This window comes from Arachis ipaensis, chromosome B10, assembly GCF_059453495.1.
Source record: "Arachis ipaensis isolate K30076 ecotype BB chromosome B10, ASM5945349v1, whole genome shotgun sequence".
NCBI lineage: Eukaryota > Viridiplantae > Streptophyta > Magnoliopsida > Fabales > Fabaceae > Arachis > Arachis ipaensis.
Window position 1 is genome coordinate 55,625,349 of NC_142435.1, and position 21,968 is coordinate 55,647,316.

Consider the following 21,968-nt stretch of genomic DNA (forward strand, 5'->3'; position numbering starts at 1 on the left):
TTTTAATATAAACACTTAGTAAATTTCAGAGCAAATTTCGAGTTTTAAGCAAAATCGTATTTACTTTTTGAATTGATGAGATTTTGATACAAATTTGATTGGATACTATGTCAAAATTGAAAAAAATCAAATAAAACAATTGTAAATATATAAAATTAGAAAAATAAATAAAAAAGTAAAATATAATAGTATAATATTATTTAAATTAAAAATTATTTTAGTTAATAAAATTATTAAATTTGAATGACTTATTCAAAATTACAATATCAAAAAAAATTAAAAGTTAAATTAAACTTTAACTATTTTATATTTAAGTATATAAATAAATTTTGGAGAATTCTCAAATAAAAGGATGGAAGATATTTTTGAATAAAATATTATAACCAAACAATAAAAAGATGAGATATTGCCAAACTTTTATTACACCTTGAAACCAAAGGGCAGAAATGACTAAACCAGTACAATAGCTTAATCAATAAAAGTTCTGAAAAAATAAAAAATAAAAAGTCCATTTTCTTGTTGCTTAGTTGTTGCTGGGTCACACGATGCTTCTTTCTAAAGGCATTTTCAAGTATGCACCACTGGCAACTTTTATTTGTTATAAACCGACGCTTCCTCCACCTACTCTCCTTCCTAAAACCCAAACACTAATCTTCTCTGCTCACACACAACACACAAAAATGGTCACCACCGCCCCACAAGAGAAGGAGGTAACACACGAGTTCCCCTTCTTCCGTGTCTTCAAAGACGGCACGGTGGAGGTCCTCCGTCCTCCACCGAAATTCCTTCCTCCCTCCGACGACCCCGCCACCGGCCTCCGCATCAAAGACACCGTCATTTCATCCGACCCTCCCGTCTCCGCTCGTCTCTTCCTCCCCAAAATAACCAACAATAACAAACTCCCTGTCTTCCTCTTCTTCCATGGCAGCGGCTTCTGTGCCAGGTCCGCCTTCTCTCCAGAATACAGCAACCACGTCGCCGCCGTCGCCAACGAAGCCAAAGTCCTCGCGGTTTCCGTCGAGTATGGCAAGTTTCCAGCCCGACCACTGCCCGCGTGCTACGAAGACGCCTGGAGATCCTTCCAGTGGGTCACGTCGCACGCGGACGGAACAGGGACGGAGCCCTGGCTGAACGACCACGGCGACTTCCAGCGTCTTTTCGTCGCCGGAAGCAGCGCTGGCGGGAATATCACCCACACGTTGGTTAGCCAAATCGGAAAAACAGGATCTCCGCCAGGAGTGAGGGTAGAGGGTGCGATTATGGTCCACCCTTTCTTTGGTGGAATAGGGGACGATGCGCAGTGGCTGTTCATGTGTAAGGATAACAAGGGGCCGGAGGATCCGAGGCTGAAGCCGGCGGAGGAGGATTTAAGGAGGCTTGGGTGTGAGAGGGTGTTGGTGTGTGTGGCGGAGAAGGATTCGTTGATGGTTGCCGGAAAGAACTACGTTGAGGCGTTGAAGAAGAGTGGTTGGGGTGGGAGTATTGAGCTTGTTATTCATTGGGGTATGACACATAGTCAACACGTTCACTTCCCAGATCAAGGGAATTCTCGTGAAGTTTTGCGAAAGTTTGCTTCTTTCATCCATCAACAACCATGAAGGTCATGAACGAAATTCTTGGTATGCTGCTACTAAATTACTATTGATGCGTATCCTTCCTTTCTTTTTATCTTTTTTCTCTAAGTGAGTATAAGGCCAATAGGAGACTACTCACTAAAATGACTAAAATTGATGGTTTGTCTATCAAGAATCTATAAAAAGCTATATAATTTTCATTCATATGTTACCTGGTATATCTCATTCTTTAATTTTACCCATATTAATTCATTGTAAAAATGTGTATGGTACGAATTACATGGTAAAAAATGAGTGTGTAGATCTAGTGTAGAAAATATAAGTGAAGATTCACTTGCTCAACAGTATTAACTTGACTAGTAACTAAGACATTAATTCGATTTTGTGATTTAAAATTGTGAGACTAAGTTGATAATTAGATGGATCTAAAGAACTAATTTAAGTGTTATTTCTTTTTTTTTTTTTAATTTAAAGGAGTGAAACTCGAACTGAAATTTATAAGTGAAGATAGAAAAATTATGTCTTGATCTATAATTCATTGGCTAATTTAAGCATTATTTCATGCACCAATTTTTTAAATAAATTATAAAAGAAAATTTATTGATTTACAAATTAATTATTATATTTAAAATATATTTAAAATGAGTAATTTCTCAAATAATTTTGTTAAATTATTTCATTTTTTATTTAATTGTATTTACATATATTTTATAAGAGTTTTGCTAACTTGTGTCCTAAACATATAGATTTAGCATAATCCTAATCATAAAAAGAAATGTTTTATAGGATAACTACCCACTAAATAAAACAAAATAAAAACTAAAATCTTACAGCGTTAAACTAAAACCACACGATCATCGCAATGATATAATGGAAGAAGAAAAATTGTTCTCTGATTAAATAATAGGGCAAGGATTAGATATTGATAATTGATCCACCAAGAGAAGAAAACTGGAACAAAAAGTTGTTGGGCGAGACACAGATTTAATGCATGAGTAGTTGAGTACCGTTACTATTACAAGAGACAAATATAAATTATCAACGCTCAAATGAATAAATTATGATTTTTGATTATAAATAATTGAGAAATAGTTTTAATTATAAAATAGGTTTTGCTATCGTATGCCCCTTAGAACATAAGTTAAGAAACATTAATTGTATTAATTTGTATCCACTAATTATAAATTTGTGTGTCATTTAGTAAGTAATTGACTTAATTAATATCATTTTTTTTCATATTTTTATGACTAAATTAATTCTTAAAATTTTAATTATATTATTAAATTTTTTTCAAAAATATTATGAGTACAATTTAATTTTTACTCAAATATATAAATTTTTTTTTTATTTTTCTTTTATCACAACAACATAATATCTATATATTATGAGTATAATTTAATTTTTGATTCAAGCTTAAGTATTTTTTTTAATCTTTCTTTTACACTACAACGTAATATCCATAAGGGAGTAATTAAAAATAATAATTTTACAAAAATTGATATAAATATATTAAATTATCATCTAGAAAAAATCTTTTAAAAAACATTATTATAAAGATTTATTTTGTATAGATTATATTTTTGTGGTTGAAAATAGCTACACGTATGTATCATTTATTAATAAGTGTCACTAGTATTATTAAATAATAATTTGTATGGTTTAAAATGAATATCTGTATTTTCTGCATAAATTTACATCTTTATACTATAATTGACCAAATTCTTAATATTACAGAAAAATAAACATAATCAGTGCAACATGATAACAAATAAGATTAGAGCTAAATGTAATTTAGTTAAAAAAATATAAAATAACAATAATTAAAAATATTACTTGATCTTTCAAATAGAGTATTGAATTTAAATTAATATCTTTTGAAGTGATTTTCTTTTTTTTTTTCAGGGGTTGAAAAATATGAAAAGGTCTCTAATTTGGCACTAATATTTTAGACGATAATTTTAAATGAAAGTTTATACATATGTTTGAGTTAAAAATTAAATTGTATTCATAATTTTTTGGAAAAAAATTTTAATAATGTAACTAGAATTTTAAGAGTTAATTTAACCATAAAAAATAAGAAAAAATCTTATTAATTAAGTAAACCAAAAAATTATTAATTAATATAAAAAAATTATAATTAATAGATATAATTAATATTTTTTAATCTGAACCTAATAACATAAGATAGCGAAATCTTTTTATAAACTCTTGTAAATTTTTACAAAAGTATTATTTATACTTTAAAATTAATCATTAAAATTAATTATTAATATATTTGTATATAAATATATATGTGATTTAATTTATTTTTAATATATATTTATATTTTAATATATATTTTATATTAATTTTTGATTTTAGTAGTTGATTTGAATGTACACGTAGTATTATTCAAATTTTTATGCTGTGTATAACTGTATATCACGTGTTCGAAGAGGGCCGCACCAACCACCCCATGTACCAAACATTTCTAGCCAATTATAAGTTGCCAGGTGTCTTGGAATTAATTGCCTCAAGAACTTTTGGATTCGCATATCTAAAGAAATGGATCCTTTTAATTTGTTTACAATTGAGAGAATAAAATAAAATTTTTTATTATTAATTTTATAAATAGAATAAAAAATAAATATGAAAAAAAATAAAAAATTAAAGATTATAGTTTATATTTTTAATTTTTTTTAATAATTGAAAAAATTTATTCACATAAATCTAATTATTCAATTGGGCTTTTAATGTATTCTATGCTTACTGTTACATTCTTAGATCATTTTCAGTAGAGAACTCATCTCAATCTCTATTTATACCCCACCTGCTATAAAAAATAATTTTACATAAGCTTTTGCGTCATAAACAGTAAATAGGAACTCAAAGCATCTCTCTCTTTTCTATTAGGAAGAACTAACTTTAGTCATATTGTGGTCCTACTTAATTAATTAATTAATTAAAATACTTAAAATTAATGTAATTATTTTTTTTAATAATATTATTTAAATTTATAAATTTAAAAATAATTCATTATTAAAAGATATTAATATAAAAAAAATCATATATAACAATAAATAGACAATATATAATTCGAAATTATACTAATTTATAAAATTACTTATACAAAAAATATAAATAATTAATATAAATTATTAATTAAATAAAAATTTAATTATTTAATCTAATTAATTATTATAATTATTAATATAAATTATTAATTAAATAAAAATTTAATTATTTAATTTAATTAATTATTATAATTATTAATACATTAATTATAATTTAATTATTTAATTAATTATTATTTAAATTATTAATATAAATTATTAATTAAATAAAAATATAATTATTTAATATAATTATTTAATTAATTAAAATTTTATATAATTATTTATTTTTATAATAAGTTACCAAATTACAAGTTATTATTGGACAATATGAATTTGGATTTAGATGGACTCATTCTCTTTAAAAGCTGTGCAGAAATTATTTTTTCATCTTTTCAACTGTAAATTTTTACTCCTATAAAAAATAAAGTCTCAACTTCTTGCTCATTGGAGATGCTCTTAAAATTCATATTTGCATTTCTAGAAGGAAGAACCAAGTTTTAAATTGCCTCAAGAAATCGTCGGACTCATAAATCTAACTCTTCTACTGGCTTTCAATGGGTGCTTGGCTTACTGTTACATCCTTAAAATTCAAATTTGCATTTCTTGAAGGAAGAGCCAAGTTGTTTAGAGAATCTTTTGCTCCTCGAATGTGACGTGGCTTTTGGCAGAGGTGTGGATGGATCCAATGAACTTGGATTTATTCTAATTTAGATTGCGCTTTTTTTTTTTTTCATGTGAGAGAGAGGAGTGTATTTTACAATGATGTGAGAAGAGATGAATTTTTTACGCTAGTATAGTTTAAATAATTTGGATCTTTCAATTTGTTTCATTTTTTAAACCAATTAGAAATCGGACGATTCGCTTTGTGATTTCGAAAATAAAAAAAAATTTAATGTTAAAATCGGATCGTCCGATTTTTATTTTAAAAAATAAAAAAAAATATAAAATACAAAACGGACATCTGATTTGTAATATATTTTTTTCTTCAAATAAATCAGACCCTCTGATTTGTAGTTTATTTTTTTCATTAAATAAATCAGACCGTCCGATTTAAATAAAACACCATATAAAAAAAACACCAAATCTTTCAATAACAATGTATTACGTATATATTTAAACAATATAAAAAAAATTAGCCTTTAGATTGACCTTAAAAATTTATTGGATTTAATTTTAGATTTGAATTCAACTTTAGATCAGATAAAATTTTATTATATTTGGATTACAATTATACCAGATTCAAATTAAATAAAAATTAAATCTAAAATTACTATAATTTATAAATACAAAATAAAATAAAATGAAATTTTAAAATAAACGGTATAAATGACAAAATCTAACCTAAAATAAACAAATATAAAAAACATTTAAGAGTGAAAACTCTAGAATCTAAACACTAATAAGAATTTATAACTGTTATAAAAAATAACAACACTAATAAAAATCCAACAAAATACATATTGTATTGTCATATACTCATAGCACAATTCATTAGCATTCCAAAATATAGAAAAGTGAGCAGGTTAGTTGTAAACAATAAAAAAAATAAATTTGGATTCTTAAAACCATGAAAAATACGTAACAACAATTCGAAGATATAAACTTAACAAAAAAGTGAAGAAGGAACAAAAAACCCTAGAATTCTTATACCTGGTCGGGTCTAGGTAGTTCGAGCTTTGTTCTAGACCTGATTAAATTGGTTTACGAAGTTGGTTTTTTTGTTTTTGGATTTAACCGGATTGCTCTTAACGGAACCAAAACTCCTCTAAATTCTTTAAATTCAGACTAAGTCTTTGTATCGGATCAGATCATGTACACCCTTCAAATGCACATTGAGGCCAAACTAATGTAGACATTTACTTTTACGTTCTTATATTTTGAGATATTAAATTAAATAATATATCAATACCTTATTTTAATTAATTTTTAAAATATTATTTTGCACATTTAAGAAATTATTATTAAATTTAAACAGACGTATTATATTTGTAGTTTTACTTTGTTGTTTATATACTTTTTGTATTCTTAAATTTAGTATGTGCGTAAGTATAATTTAATTTTGATTTTCAAATAAATTTATTATTAGAACATATATTTAGCAATCTTATTGTTAAAATTTAAATTTAAATACTCTTCAATCAAGTAGATTTTATATTTTATTGTAATTATTTTATAATACCAATACTAAATACTTATTCTAAAATTTTTTAATAAAAATGATTTTTTAATAAATTTATATAATTTTTTAAATGGTATTAATACTGTTTTACATAAATTGAAAAATAATATAATTTTACTTAAAGTAAATATGATTATTAATTGTATGCTTTTTGGAAATTACATAATATAAAATTTTTTATTTTTTAAACCATAAAATAATATTTACTTTTTAACATATTTCATTTTATTGTGAAAGGTAAATTACAAAAGTAATATAAAGAATAATAGAAATTATGTCAATTTAAAAAAATTTTGCATTCCAATGTAATTTTGGCTAACATAGTCTAAATAATATTCATTTTTTACTAATTATGTTTGACAAAAGGTATCTAAACATAAATTATATTGATTTTTTAATTTAGTTTTCATCAAATTTAATTCTGTAAAAACACATTTTTACCAACATCAGTTTGTAAACATTAATATACCAAATCTTCTTATTGCATTGATCAAACTGTTTTTTCTAATTTACTTAAAATTCAATGTATTATTATTATTATTATTATTATTATTATTATTATTATTTTCTCTTTGACTTTATAAGTATACTTAAACAATAAAAACTATTATTTTAGATTTTTTCATAGAATAAAGTAATACTTTGTAGTTGTTGGAGGGTGAAGTAATGTGTTGGTCTGCATGATTTTTGCTTAAATTCAAAATTGTTTCCAATAATATTTTATTTTTGATATCATCACTAATATTACAATAAATTTTTAAAAGGATCCTTCGATTTATAAACATTAATTTTGGGACTGAATTGCCCTTGGTGGCATTGTCGTTTTGTTTTCTTATTTCATTAGTATAAAATCTCCAATTTCATTCCCGTTTTCAGTTAACAAATCAACACACTTAGTCACTTGGATACATCAGTCATAGAAGAATGAAAACTTAAAGCCTTAGCGCTGGAGATGAACAGTACATATGAACTCCTGAAAGAGTACGATTAAAAACGTGTTTGGATGAATTTCCAAAAAAAAAAAAAAATTAAAAGTCTAATATTTATAAGAGTATATTTGGAATAAAATATTTTTTAATTGATTTAATTTAAAATAAATTAAGTTAAAAATAAATTTATTTAAAATTAATTATGTAAAATAAGAATTAATTTAAAAAATTGTTATAATATTTTAATTTTATATTTTGACTATTTATTTAACACACTTTTTAAGTTTTTATCAACACCACCAATAAACCGTAGTTGACTAAGGTCACTTGGGGGTAGGTCGGGGGCTCTCAAGTGCAAGCTGGTGGTTGGCTGGGGCTACTCGATGTATTAAAATATTCACAAATTTAAAATTTAAGATTCGTTCTAGATATAATTTTAAATTAAAATTCAGTGTTCTTCAAAATTTAGTAAAAGTGTCACACAATTTTAAAATAATAATTGAAAGTTTAATTTCGACTCATTCTTCTTAGAAATCACAATCAAGTGCATATCATTGCTTATGAAAAGGAGTTTGATCACGATAAACGAAAATATAAATAGCAAGAACTTAAAAGAGCAAACAATAAGTAAATATAAAAAAAATTAAAGTAGGAGCAAGTAAGAAATAATTAAGAATAAGAAAGCGAATATCAAATACTAAAAAGATTTTGACAAGGGCTAAGAGTTAAGGATCATTATCCTTGCTATTAACTACAACATAACCACAACATGATAATTACAAAAAATATAAATTTAATTCGTCAACCTCTACGAATGGAAGAAAGCAAATTAGGCTTAATTAATTCTAATCTATAAGTTCTAACTAACTTACTAATTAAATTAGTAAAAGATTAGTGTCAATAGAAATAAGATTAGTTAGCATCTCTAAATTATCAATCAACTTGGATATTAGCAACTCAAGATCGTCCAAGTTTTCAACCCAAGCTAAGAATGAAAAAATCTATTTTACGACTAAGAGAAGCATTTCATCAAACACTTGGTATACATAAACATCAAGTATATAAATTGTAAGAATTAGTAAAAACTACTACTACCAAATGCAAGAAAGCAAAAACAACATCTCAAATAAACAACAACTAACAAAACATAAAATATCAAACTGCTTTAATAGAAACTTGAAAATTCAACAATGGTTCATAAACTAAAATATAGCAAAAACAAAAAACTAACAAGAGAATCCTAGCAAACTAAGATAGTATGAACAAAAAAATATAAATAAAACTAAGCTAAAACAAGATTAAAAACTAAAACAAGAGAGAATTAAAATAAAAATCCTAAAAATTCTATAGAGAAGTTGGAGCTTCTCTCTCTAAAATTCACTAAAACATGCTAAAAACTAAACTTAAGACTATTTGGTGTCTTCTCCTTCAATGTTTGCTTTAAATGCTTCAGAAATGAGTTGGATTGCATCCAAAATGAGCTAAAAATCCCGAATCACGTGCCATTTTAAGTGAGGCACGCGTTGGATTTGGTGCTATACATCTTTGCAATTTTTTCAATTCTTCATTTTTTCATGAAATTTTCACTTTTACATGCTTTTCTTCTATCTTTTCAAGTCATTCTTGCCTCCTAAACCTTAAATAACTTAAACAAACATATCAAGACATTGAATGGACTAAAAGTAAAATTAATTTGACAATTTTAAAGGTCTAAAAATCATGTTTCAGTCAATTAAGTATAATTAGGAGAAAATTTACAAAAGCATGCATTTTTAAGAAATAAGTATAAGTTAAGTTGATAAATTTCACTCTTTCCAATCCAAAATCATAAAATATGAATTTATCAACTCTCCCACACTTAGACAAAAATATATCTTCATGCAAAACATTAAGAAAGACAAGATTAAGAGATGTCAACACTTATTAAGTGTAAGCTACATAACACTAATCAATTACTTTATCTAATCCGACCAGCTTTTATCTATTTGGTCAAAATGAATCAATTTTTAAGAATATATGTGAGCATAGAAGGCCGAAAGTAATATGTCAATCAGTTTAATGCCAGCAATCAATTTGAGTTCTAAAAGATTACAAACTTGCAAGATAAGGTTTTCATGATAGATGCAACATAGAATTAAGTAATTGACATCGGATGTGTTTATTCTCTAATCGCTCTAGTGTATAGGGTTGTTTCACTCCATTCTCTTTTAATCTTGCTTTTTAAAACTTGTTCTTCTTCGAACAATCAATAAAAATTCAATGTATGCTTATAAATATCATGAGAACTTTAGAGGATTGTAATAGGACTAAGGTAAAGTTGAGGATATATTTGGTCAAGTGGACTAAAAATTTGAATCTTTGATTAGCTTAAACCTCCACCTAACCTATAACAACTTATTTAATCTTAATTCATGAATCTAGCTACCTATGATTCACTTTTCACATACCCATACATTTTTTCAATTTACATCCTATATGCATTTACTTTTAAGTATTTTTTTCTCTGGGACAACATTTATCCCTTTTTTGTTTTTTTTTCTTTTTTTTTTGTTTTTTTTAATACATATATATATATATATATATATATATATATATAAAATGTATGTATTAAAAAAACAAAAAAAAGAAAAAAATAATTTCAAAAAATAAATGCATATGGTTCAAGTATTTAATGCACGTGTATGTACTTAATTTCTAAAAATTTTCAATAAATCCAAGACACATATTTTTATATACAAACCAAAACAAGATGTAATATAAACTAAAAGAAAACTCAAAGTAATAAAATAGCTAACATGAAATTTAAAAGACATAGTAATAACAAAAGTGAAATATGAAAGTGTTTGGAAAAAGCATTTTTACAACCAAATTGTTGCTCTAAGCCTCTCCTCACACTTGAATGTCACACAGTCCACTATGCGCTCACTATGATCGAGGGTCAGAAGCTTTCCCAATCAAGTTATTCGTCATGTGCATCCGCCGCATTTGTATCCATATCCTAACTCTCACTCTTTAGGTCGTCCTTAATAGTCTTTTGGCAAATCAGCAGGGATGGCGGGGTCTTTTTCTTTTCCGACCTATCTTAAAAACATAAAAGATAATATGTAAAAACATAAACACAGGTAGGGGTGGCAAAGCGGGCTGACCCGCCCGCCTAGGCCCACACCATAAATGGAGCAGGCTGGCCCGCCCCACCAACTAAAGTGGGTTTAAAATTTTAGCCTGTTCCACTTTATGGCGGATTGGCGGGTCGGCGGACTAACCCGTTTGACTCTGTTCTTTTTAAATAAAATTAATTAAAATTAACCAAAAAATAATAATTAAAAAAATTAAATACAAATAAACAATAGTCAAATTATAATATAATTTTTTCACTATCTTTTTTTTTTTAACTTCAATAAAATTGTTCAAATAATATTTGTCAATAGAGCCATCTTTATTTTAAAAAATAAGTCACCTAATTTGAACATATATACGAAATTGTAAAATAAAATAAATAAAGTTAATAATTAAAAGAAAAATAAAAAAATGAAAAAAAAGTATTCAAAAATTATATAATTATTAATTTTGTAGTAGTAATTACTCTTTTATTTAATAAAAAAAGGGAAAAAAAAATTTTTGGACCAGCAGGCCGGCCCGCCCCGCCAAAACCCGCAAATTTGGCGGATTATTTTAATTTGACGGGTTCCAAATCCTAGTCCGACCCGCCTTTTTTAGCGGGTTCGGCGGGTCGGCCCGACGGGTTTAATCCGTTTTGCCACCCCTAAACACAGGTGAAGCAAACAAGATGCGTACATTCTAAGACAAGGAATGATACACTACAAGAAAGTTGCTAGATACCGTTGGTATAAACCTCACTAGTGGCAGATTTTTTTGTTTGTCACTAATTACCGTCGAAAATTTTCTGTCGATAATTTTACTGTCGGATTTGTCCCTCGGTAAATCTGCTAGTAAACTTAAATTTTAGTTTTTTTAAAAAATAATTCGATTTAATCCGATCAAATTTCAAATAACAATTTTAACAACAAGAAAAAAGTCTCAATTCAAACATAAATCTTACAATGCTAAAAAATAACTCATTAATCATTATACTCATCATTTTAACATTGTAAAAAGTAGTGCCACACTGTCAAATAATCAACTATAGCTAGTTTAAAATAAAGAAGAATCTCAAAATATAACCAAATACAATCATACACAGCAGTACCAATCTTTTCACATGAGATCAGACAACTTAGCGTAAGGTAGTTTGGTGTCTTTAGGTTCACACACAAGCTCTGTATCCTCGGCAAGAAGGAGTATCTTCAGTAGTTAAGTCTTTTACCTTACGGTTCTAACTCTACACGAGGAAATGAAATTATCACTTACAATGGAGCAATTAGCTATCTACAATAAAAAATCACAAGCATGCATAGGAGACTAATTGGTCACATCACCCTGCAAAGATACAAATCTCAATGTAAAGAAAATAACTAAAACTATTTGAATATATTTTAATCCCCAACAACTAGATTAGAAAGGAAGAGACTCAACTCAAAAACTATAAAAACAAATCAAACTTAATGAATGAAGAATTAAGACAATGTCAGAAACAAGAATCAAGAACAATTTTCAATTTAACTTAATGAATAAATATTGAATAGAGATGAAAATAATTTAAGAAAACCTTGCTAGTTGTTACCTTTGATGTAAATAATGTTAGAATGAGATATAAGCCACATTTGGCAATTTTTCATAATCTAGTTTAATTAATTTGTGTCAAATACAAGAATCAAGAGCAGAACGCTAGAATTAGCTACAATCCTAGGAATTAGAATCAAATATTCTCTTTTAAAATATAACACCCTATTACCCTAAGCCTTATCTCAAACCGTAAAGTAAAAGATAACAAAGTGCCACGACAATTCTAAAGCTTATACAATAATATTCTCTTTCAAAGGTTTGGCCTAAAATTAGGCCAAACAGGCTAAAAACGCTAACGGGTTGGATCGGGCCCAAGTTGGGAGGGAGAAGAGAGAGCCACCATTAAAACAGTATTCACACTCTCACTCTTTTGCTTATAACTTGAGCTACAGTGCTCCGATTTGTGTCCCGTTTGTGGCTACGCAAAGCTCTTGCTGAGCCTGTCAATTATAGCTAGTCATTATAAGTAAGAACTCAAAATTTCTGCTGCATTCCTCAGCTCTAATAATTTCAAAAATATAGGTTGTGGTTTTGAGTAGATTTTTGTGTTTTGATTATTTAGGTGCCATCCAATAGTGGGTTACTATTGGTTTATGGCCCAAACACCATTGGAAAAGGTAAGATTCCTCTTTACCCCTGTGAATTTGTGAATTTGATGAACTCTAGGTGTTAATTGTGGTAATATTGGTATGTATAGCTTGAAATTGTGTTTTTGGAGTTGATTGGGAGCATTGGAAGTGGTGTTGGTGGTTAAAAGCTTATTGGATTCAAGATTTGGTGAATTTGTTCATATTGGAAATCGGCCAAGGTATGGTTTTGGTTTCCTCTATGTAATATGTAATGTTTCTAGACACTTAGACTAGTGGACCATAGGATAGGATTGAATTGATTATATGGTTGCTTAAATTGTGATTGTGTTATATGCATGTTGATGGAAGTTGAATAAATGGTACGGTTGAGATATGATTGTGGTGGAATGTTAATATGATGATGATAAATGATGATTGTATGTATGGAATATTATTGATCAATAAGGTTGTTGAGATTTGATTGAGGAATTGGTGAATTGAATGATAAATTAGGTGTGGAAATGATAGAAAAAATAGAATGGTAAGTGATGAAATATATGGATGTGATTGTGGGTGTTGAATGGTGAGTTTTGACATGATTTAGAATGCATATGAATTAGTTTGGTTTTGGAAGTTTTGGAAACTAGAGAATTTGTAAAACCTTATTTTTACTGAACTTTGGCAGATCATAACTTAAGCCTCAGACTTTGAAATTTGGTGATCTTTATTTTAACTTAATTATAATTTTAAGAGCTTTAAAATGGTATAAATTTTGAGAAAAATGGAATTTTGTAGAGGAAGTTATGAACCTTTGATGTTCAGTGCAAAAATCTGAAAATTTTGCAGCTTTAAATTTTTTTAAGTCTGCTAAAGGTTGCGTATGTTACACAGTGCATGCGACGCGGGCATTCTTCACTGTATGGGAGTCTCGCATACGCGGGCACTGCATGCGTACATGGAAGTTCAAATTTTACCCTTGCGTACGCGAATTTTTACACGCGACATGAGCATTCTATTCGGGTTGGAACACTTGCGCACACGAGCAGGGTGCCGCATATGTGGACACCCAAAATTTCAAGGCATGCTTATGCGGTACAAGGTTTTGCGTATGCAAGACCCCTATTTTGCTAAAAATGTGTTTTCTTCTCTTTAAAGGGTTTTCTAGCTTTCCAAACTTCTTTAACTTCTCATTAAGACTTGTGGCTAGTAATTAGACCCTAAGACTAATATAGATGGGTTTTGATTTGAGATTAGTGAATTTATATATGGGTTTAGAAGACAGTGATTTAGGCTTGGAAAGTTATGTGGATGGAATAGCTGGAGTGTCTGAGCAGAGTGTTGAGGTGACCATGACTTGAGAAACATGAATGATTATGTCTAAAAAGATGAGTATAAGCAGATTTGTGCTATGAGCAGTGATATTTGAGATTGAGTATATGATTATGATATGAATTGTTCTCTGTCATAGGAGCTGTGATAGTCTCCCACTTATGTTCAGATGTGAGAACTGTAGCAGTCTTCCGCTCATGTGACATACATTGATTTGGTAAGTGGCTATGCGCCTCGGGCAAGGGCTGTGGCAGTCTCCCACTTGTCGAGGTAGCGGTGCCGGCGTAGGGGCTGAGGTAGTCTCCCGCCTACGTTGATATGTAAGGGTTGAAGCTGGGCTCCCCACTCACATTTCTCTCTGGTTGCAAGGTAGTAGGGCATTATCCCACGGAATCATATGGCATCTAGAGGAAGGTGGTTGGGCACACTCCCGCAGAACGTTACCCTTTGATGGATATCGTGATACGGCACTCATCCCTCGGAATTATTTCTCCTGAGTATGTGCAACAGAGAGACTAATCTGGCAGTTGCCGACTGGATTTTGTGTCGGGATTGGCACTATAACCGACAAGTGATATCATGAGCCAAATAGGATAGATATTCATCATATGCATCTTCTACATGCTTGCTTGCTTTGATTACTTTAGTTATGCCTATTTGAATAACATTCCTAAATGCTAGTTGATTTAACTGCCATATATATACTACTTGTGTTTTATTTGCTTGCATTATCTGTGATTGACTGGTGGTAAGGAGGTTAGGTAGGCGGTGGCGATGGGATCGCGTGGAGGGTAGGTTGGTGAAGGCTGTGGGATATAGCAGTGTGATTTGGTATTAGTTAGAAATTCTCTAAGTTTAGATTACCCTGTTATGGTTTAAGTTAATTATTTATTTTAAGCTATGTGAAGTTTTAGGATTGCCTTTGGCGTCCTAGAACCTTATATCTTACATATTGGGCACTGTTACCATACAAAAACCTCCAATTCTCATACCATATATTGTTGTTATTTTTCAATTGTAGGTGGTAACCCACCTCGGTGAATTGCAAGATGGGGACGGAGCGGAGGATCTTTTATCATCTTTTGTACTTTTGGATACTTTGTTATAGTACTCTCACTTTTGTACTTTATACTTTGTTGCCTTAGAGGCTAAACTTGAGAGACAGGATACATATTCTATTTTAAATCAAAAACTCTGTCATGTCTGTATTTAACTAGTCGGCCTAAACTCTGCGGGCTACGGCTGGTATCCTTTTGACTATCATACTTATTGATGATTGGAGTTTCACTATATCACTACAATGAATTTCTTCGGCAAGTATACCGAATTGTCGTCAAGTAATAACTCACAAGAGTGAGGTCGAATCCCACGAGGATTAACGGATTAAGCAAACAATAGTTAATTGATTATCCTAGTTAGACGATTCATATTGGAGTGATAAGCAAACAGAATTGTAAATTGCATGAAAGTAAAGGAAAGCAATAAAGTGCAGGAAAGTAAATGACGTAAATATAAAGGACAAGAAAGTAAAGTGCTGGAAATGTAAAGTACAGAAAATGTAAATAACCATAAAGTAAATAAAAGAAATAAAGATAAAATAAGCATTGGGATCAAGAGATATTGCATTCTCCAGATTAATTGATTTCATTTCATCTTCAATCATGCAACTCATTAACCTCTTGGCAATCATGAGTGATTGAGTCCCAATTCCTTGGTAACTCAATCTCTCCAATCTTGATCAATAGCCAATTCCTTGGTCTAGTTGCTCATGAGATGAGGTGAAGCTTGGTCCTTGATTATACCACACACTTTCTTAGACCCAAATAATGGAGAGATTAAATGTCACCGTATCCCATCCATACCCAAATCTACTTAAGTGTGAGAAGGATTTTCAAGCATGGTTTTACGTTTCCTCTTCCAAGGTTCCCATAAAACCCAATTGCATTCAATCTCTTTTCCAAGATAATTGAATGCTAAGCATGAAGAACGAAAATCCTTCAAGTAAATCAAAGAGAGATGAAGAGAAGAAAAAGAATAAAAACAAATTAATCAATCAAATAGCAATAGAGCTCTCTTCCCCTATGGAAAGAGTTAGTAATTCATAACTAAAATATTTAATAAGTAAGAAAGAAAAGAGAAGAAGATGATGGTGAACAGAGAGGGTCCGAAGACTCCCCCTCAGAAATTCCCTCAATCCAGCCTTTTTCCCGTCTCTTAATTCTATGAAACTGAGGCCTTTATATAGGCTCTCCTAAAATACAAACTAAAATGAAAAGAAAATTACAATTGAATAAAAATTCCTATTCTAGATGCTTATTGTGCCTTTGATTGAGTGATGTTAATGGGCTCTGCTTGCTTGAGGTTTAAGTGGACTTGGAGTGAAGTTAATTGAGCAAAAATGAGGCTCCCAGGCTAGCGTAGCATTTTTGAGGAAAGCGTAGCGCTCTTGCACCCACGCGTACGCGTCGTCCATGCGTGCACGTCATAAGGCTTTTTGGCAATGGTCACGCGTACGCATCACCCACGCGTGCGTGTGGTCGTCAGCACTCTTGAGAAGAGCGTAGCGTTCGCGCCGAGGGCGCTCTTCCACGCGTACGCCTCATCCATGCCCACGTGTGGTCTTCCAAAAACATCACTTTCACGCGTACGCGTCACCCACGCGTACGCGTCACGCACGCGTACGTGTCACCAGCTAAATTTTCACTTTCACGCGTACGCGTCACCCACGCGTACGCGTCGCCAGCGGAATTTTGCAACTTCTATCGCAAGCGCTCTTGAAGAGTAATGTAGCGCCAAAGGTGCTCTCTTGTGCTGTGCAATGATTTTGAGAAAAAGCGTAGCGCCAAAGGCGCTTTCCCCTGCTTTTTCTCTTATCTTCTCTGCTTCAGCTTTTAAACTCTTTTCTTCTTTTTCTTTTGTGCTTTTTGCTTCTTTTTCCACCATTTTATACAAAATAGATAAAAATCAAAGGGATGAAAGTAATCTATGATTTAAGCACAAAAACACTTAATAATTAAGCATGATTAATGAAAATTAAAGGTGAAAAAACATAGAAAAACATAACATGATGCGCAGTCATCACAACACCAAACTTAAACTTTGCTTGTCCTCAAGCAAATAAAGAATCATGCAATAAAGTTTGATAATCCAAGGTGAGAACGGTGGCAATTTTTATGTTCATGGTTGGCTAGTTTCTTATGCATGCTACAATCACAAAAGAGATTCAAATGATTGATGCTTCTATTTAGCTCAATTTATGAAATCTTTTTCTTTATGTTCCTTCCTTGAAGCAAGCTTTTCATTCTTTTCTTAGCTTAGCTTCTTGGGTGCTTTGCACCATTTGTTGAAAGCTACGACTCTAAATTCTTTATTTTCAAGTATTACCACTTGATACATAAGCACCACAAGCATTTAATTAGAGGACTCTTTAAGCTCATTTGTTTCTTTTCTTTACTCTCTACTCATTGATGCTCAGAGCCTTAAGCTTTGAGGGAGTGATTTTACACTTGAGCCTAGCCTTGTCTCTAAGTGTTTTATTTTCAAGCTTTTTGCTTGATACATAAACACCACAAGTACTTCACAATTGAATTGTCATTGGTACTCAGAGCCTTCAGCTTTCTCATTCTTTCCCTTTTCTTTTCTTGCCTTATTTGCATTTGCTTCTTCAAGGTTTTCATGATTTCAAAAATTTCATAAAATGTCCTAGATGAAAACTTCAATCAAATAAATTCCAATGCAATTGAGCAACAATAATCATGCTATCTTCCCAATACTTATAAGCTCATGATAACTTCTTCTTTAATTACCTTGTTTATTTATGATCATGATTACTCACTTATTTCGACTCACAAAACTCAAGATGGTAGTCATAATGTCATAGCACATGTTATAATTCAGCAATCAAGCTATGCTTATTCACAACACATATGCATACAGAGAAATTAGAAAACAATCATGCAATTTAAAGTGCTAGAAATAAGTAAGAGGAAAAAGAAACATTACCACCTTGTAGTTCATCTTCATTGTTGTTGTCCTTTTCGTCCTATTCTTCCCCTTCCCACACCAAACTTAGAATGATTGCTTATCCTCAAGCAACAATTAAAACAGTGGTGATGGGGTCTATGATGGGTCATGAATGTCTTAAACAATGGAGTGTGAGTAATGCATGTGCTTAAGCAAGAAAAATTAAGGATACAATAAAGGCACAAGCAGTAAAAACAGAGATAATGTGATTGCATAAACAAATGGGGTGTGCATGATACATTGCATGAGAGATAAGTGGCACACCAAACTTAGTGTGACACTTTCACTTGGAATTGATGCAAGTATCCAGTGAAGATTGAAAATCAAATTGTTGCATGGCAACACCAAACTTAGAATGCAATCATATGTCAAATTATTGAAAATAAAAAAAGCAAAGAAAGGAAATATTACCTACGGTTGGGTTGCCTCCTAACAAGCGCTCTTTTAATATCATTAGCTTGACATGTTGTTCTCAACTTTCTTCCTCTTCTTCCAGTTGGTTAAGAGGAATGACCTCACGGGAAAAGAAGAGTAAGTTGATGTCCCCTGTTTTGAGTGCCTCCCAACAAGCTTTCTTTTGTTGTTAGCTTTCTCAAGCTTTTCACTTGACACCTTCATGCCACAAGCACATGGTTAGGGACAGCTTTGTTTAGCCACTTAGGCCAGGATTTTATTCCTGTGGGCCCTCCTATCCATTAATGCTCAAAGCCTTAGATCATTTTTACCCTTGCCTTTTGGTTTAAAGGGTTATTGGCTTTTTCTGCTTGCTTTTTCTTTTTCTTCTTCTTCTATTTTTTTTCTTTTTTTTCGCATATTTTTTTCTTTTTTTTCTCTTTTTTTTGCAAGCTTTTCACTGCTTTTTCTTGCATCAAGAATTAATTTTTTGATTTTTCAGATTATCAATAACATTTTTCCTTTTTCATTATTCTTTCAAGAGCCAACAATTTTAACATTCATAAACAACAAATTCAAAAATATGCAGTGTTCAAGCATTCATTCAGAAAAACAAAAGTATTGCCACCACATCAAAATAATTAAACTAATTTCAAGATAAAATTTGAAACCATGCATTTCTTGTTCTTTTGTAGTTAGAAACATTTTTTTCATTTAAGAAAGGTGACAGATTCATAGGACATTCATAGCTTTAAGACATAGACACTAGACACTAATGATCATGTAATAAAGACACAAACATAGACAAAACATAAAGAATAGAATTCGAAAAAAAATAGAAAAATAAAAACAAGTAAATTAAAGAACGGGTCCACCTTAGTGATGGCTGCTAGTTCTTCCTCTTGAAGATCTTATGGAGTGCTTAAGCTCCTCTATGTCTCTTCCTTACCTTTATTGCTCCTCCCTCATGGCTCTTTGGTCTTCTCTAATTTCATGGAGGAGGATGGAATGCTCTTGGTGCTCCATCCTTAGTTGCTCCATGTTAGAACTCAGTTCTCCTAAGAAGGTGTTAATTTTCTCTCAATAGTTTTGTGGAGGAAAATGCATCCCTTGAGGAATCTCAGGGATTTCTAGATGAAGAACTTCCTCATGCTCTTGTTGAGGTCCATGAGTGGGCTCTCTTGTTTGCTCCATCTTCTTCTTAGTGATGGGCTTGTCTCCTTCAATGAGGATGTCTTCCTCTATGACAATTCTAGCTGAATTGCATAGGGTACAAATGAGATGGGGGAAGGCTAACCTTGCCAAAGTGGAGGGCTTGTCCGCCACCTTCTAGAGTTCTAGGGATATGATCTCATGAACTTCTACTTCCTCTCCATTCATGATGCTATGGATCATGATAGCCCGGTCTATTGTAACTTCAGAACGGTTGCTAGTAGGAATGATAGAGCGTTGGATGAACTCCAACCATCCCCTAGCCACGGGTTTGAGGTCAAGCCTTCTTAGTTGAACTGGCTTACCTCTTGAGTCTCTCTTCCATTGAGCTCCTTCCACAAAGATGTCCATAAGAATTTGGTCCAACCTTTGATCAAAGTTGACCCTTCTAGTGAAAGGGTGAGGATCTCCTTGCATCATTGGTAAGTTGAATGTCAACCTCACATTTTCCGGACTGAAATCCAAGTAATTCCCCCGAACCATTGTGAGCCAATTCTTTGGGTTCGGGTTCACACTTTGATCATGGTTCTTAGTGATCCATGCATTGGCATAGAACTCTTGAACCATTAAGATTCTGACTTGTTGAATGGGGTTAGTGAGAGTTTTCCAACCTCTTCTTTGAATCTCATGTCGGATCTCCGGATATTCACTCTTTTTGAGCTTGAAGGGGACCTCGGGAATCACCTTTTTCTTGGCCACAACTTCATAGAAGTAGTCTTAATGGACCTTTGAGATGAATCTCTCCATCTTCCACGACTCGGAGGTGGAAGCAATCGCCTTCCCTTTCCTCTTTCTAGAGGTTTCTCCGGCCTTAGGTGCCATTGATGGTTAGGGAAAAACAAAAAAGCTTAGCTTTTTCCAGACCAAACATAAAAGGTTTGCTCGTCTTCGAGCAAAAGAAGAAAAAAAAGAGTAGAAGAATAAAAAATGGAGGAGATGGAGGGAGTAGTGGTTTCGGCCAAGGGGGTGGTAGTGTGTATGATGTGTGAAATCGAAGGTAGTGAGGAGGGGTATTTATAGGGTAAGAGAGAGAGGGAATTTGGTCAAGAAGGGATGGGTTTGGGAGGGAAATGGTTTGAATTTGAATGGTGAGGTAGTGGGGTTTATGATGGATGGATGTTAGTGGTGAAGAGGATATGGGGAAGAGGGTAGGATTTGATAGGTGAATGGTGTTTGGGGAAGAGATATTGACGTGATTGGTCAAGGGTATTTGGGGAAGAGTGTTATGGAGAGGTGTGAAGAGGAGAGAAGAAAAGGTGGGATAGGTGGGGATCCTGTGGGGTCTACAAATCCTGTGGTGTCAAGGAATTCTGCTCCCTGCACCATTCTGGCATTCAAACGCCAACTCTGCTACCTTTCCTGGCGTTAAACGCCAGCTCTGCTACCTTTCCTGGCGTTAAACGCCAGTCTGCTGCCCCTTTCAGGCGATTAACGCCAGCCAGATGCCAGACACCCCTTTCTGGTGTTAAACGCCCAGAGTGCTGTCCATTCTGCATTTAACGCCCAGAATGCTACTAGGCTGGGCGTTAAACGCCCATTCTGCTATCCTTACTAGCGTTTAAACGCCAGTAAGTCTGTCCTCCAGGGTGTGCTATTTTTTATGCTATTTTTCATTTTGCTTTAATTCTGCAGTTGTTTTTATGACTTCACATGATCATTGATGAGAGGATAATTTATACCCTTTTTGGCATTATTTTTACATAGTTTTTGGTATGTTTTAGTTGCTTTTTATTATATTTTTATTAGTTTTTATTCAAAAATCACATTTCTGGACTTTACTATGAGTTTGTGTATTTTTCTGTGATTTTAGGTATTTTCTGACTGAAATTGAGGGGCTGGAGCAAATATCTGATTCAGAGGCTAAAAAAGGACTGCAGATGCTGTTGGATTCTGACCTCCCTGCACTCGAACTGGATTTTTTGGAGCTACAAAAGCTCAATTGGGGCGCTCTTAATTGCGTTGGAAAGTAGACATCCTGAGCT

General features: G+C 31.7%; 1 protein-coding gene across 2 annotated transcripts; it reads left to right on the top strand.

Annotated features, from left to right (window-relative positions):
- The first annotated feature begins 489 nt into the window (after positions 1–489).
- On the top strand, positions 490–21,820 carry LOC107622913 (2-hydroxyisoflavanone dehydratase). Of its 2 annotated transcripts, none has more exons than XM_088508392.1 (2): positions 490–1,619; positions 21,797–21,820. In XM_088508392.1, the coding sequence occupies exon 1, from the start codon at positions 546–548 to the stop codon at positions 1,596–1,598; it is 1,053 nt and encodes a 350-aa protein (XP_088364518.1). In that variant the 5' UTR covers positions 490–545; the 3' UTR covers positions 1,599–1,619; positions 21,797–21,820. The 2 variants fall into 2 exon arrangements, with proteins under 2 accessions (XP_088364518.1, XP_016180475.1); XM_016324989.3 differs by lacking the exon at positions 21,797–21,820 and adding an exon at positions 15,380–15,648.
- The last annotated feature ends 148 nt before the right edge of the window (positions 21,821–21,968 follow it).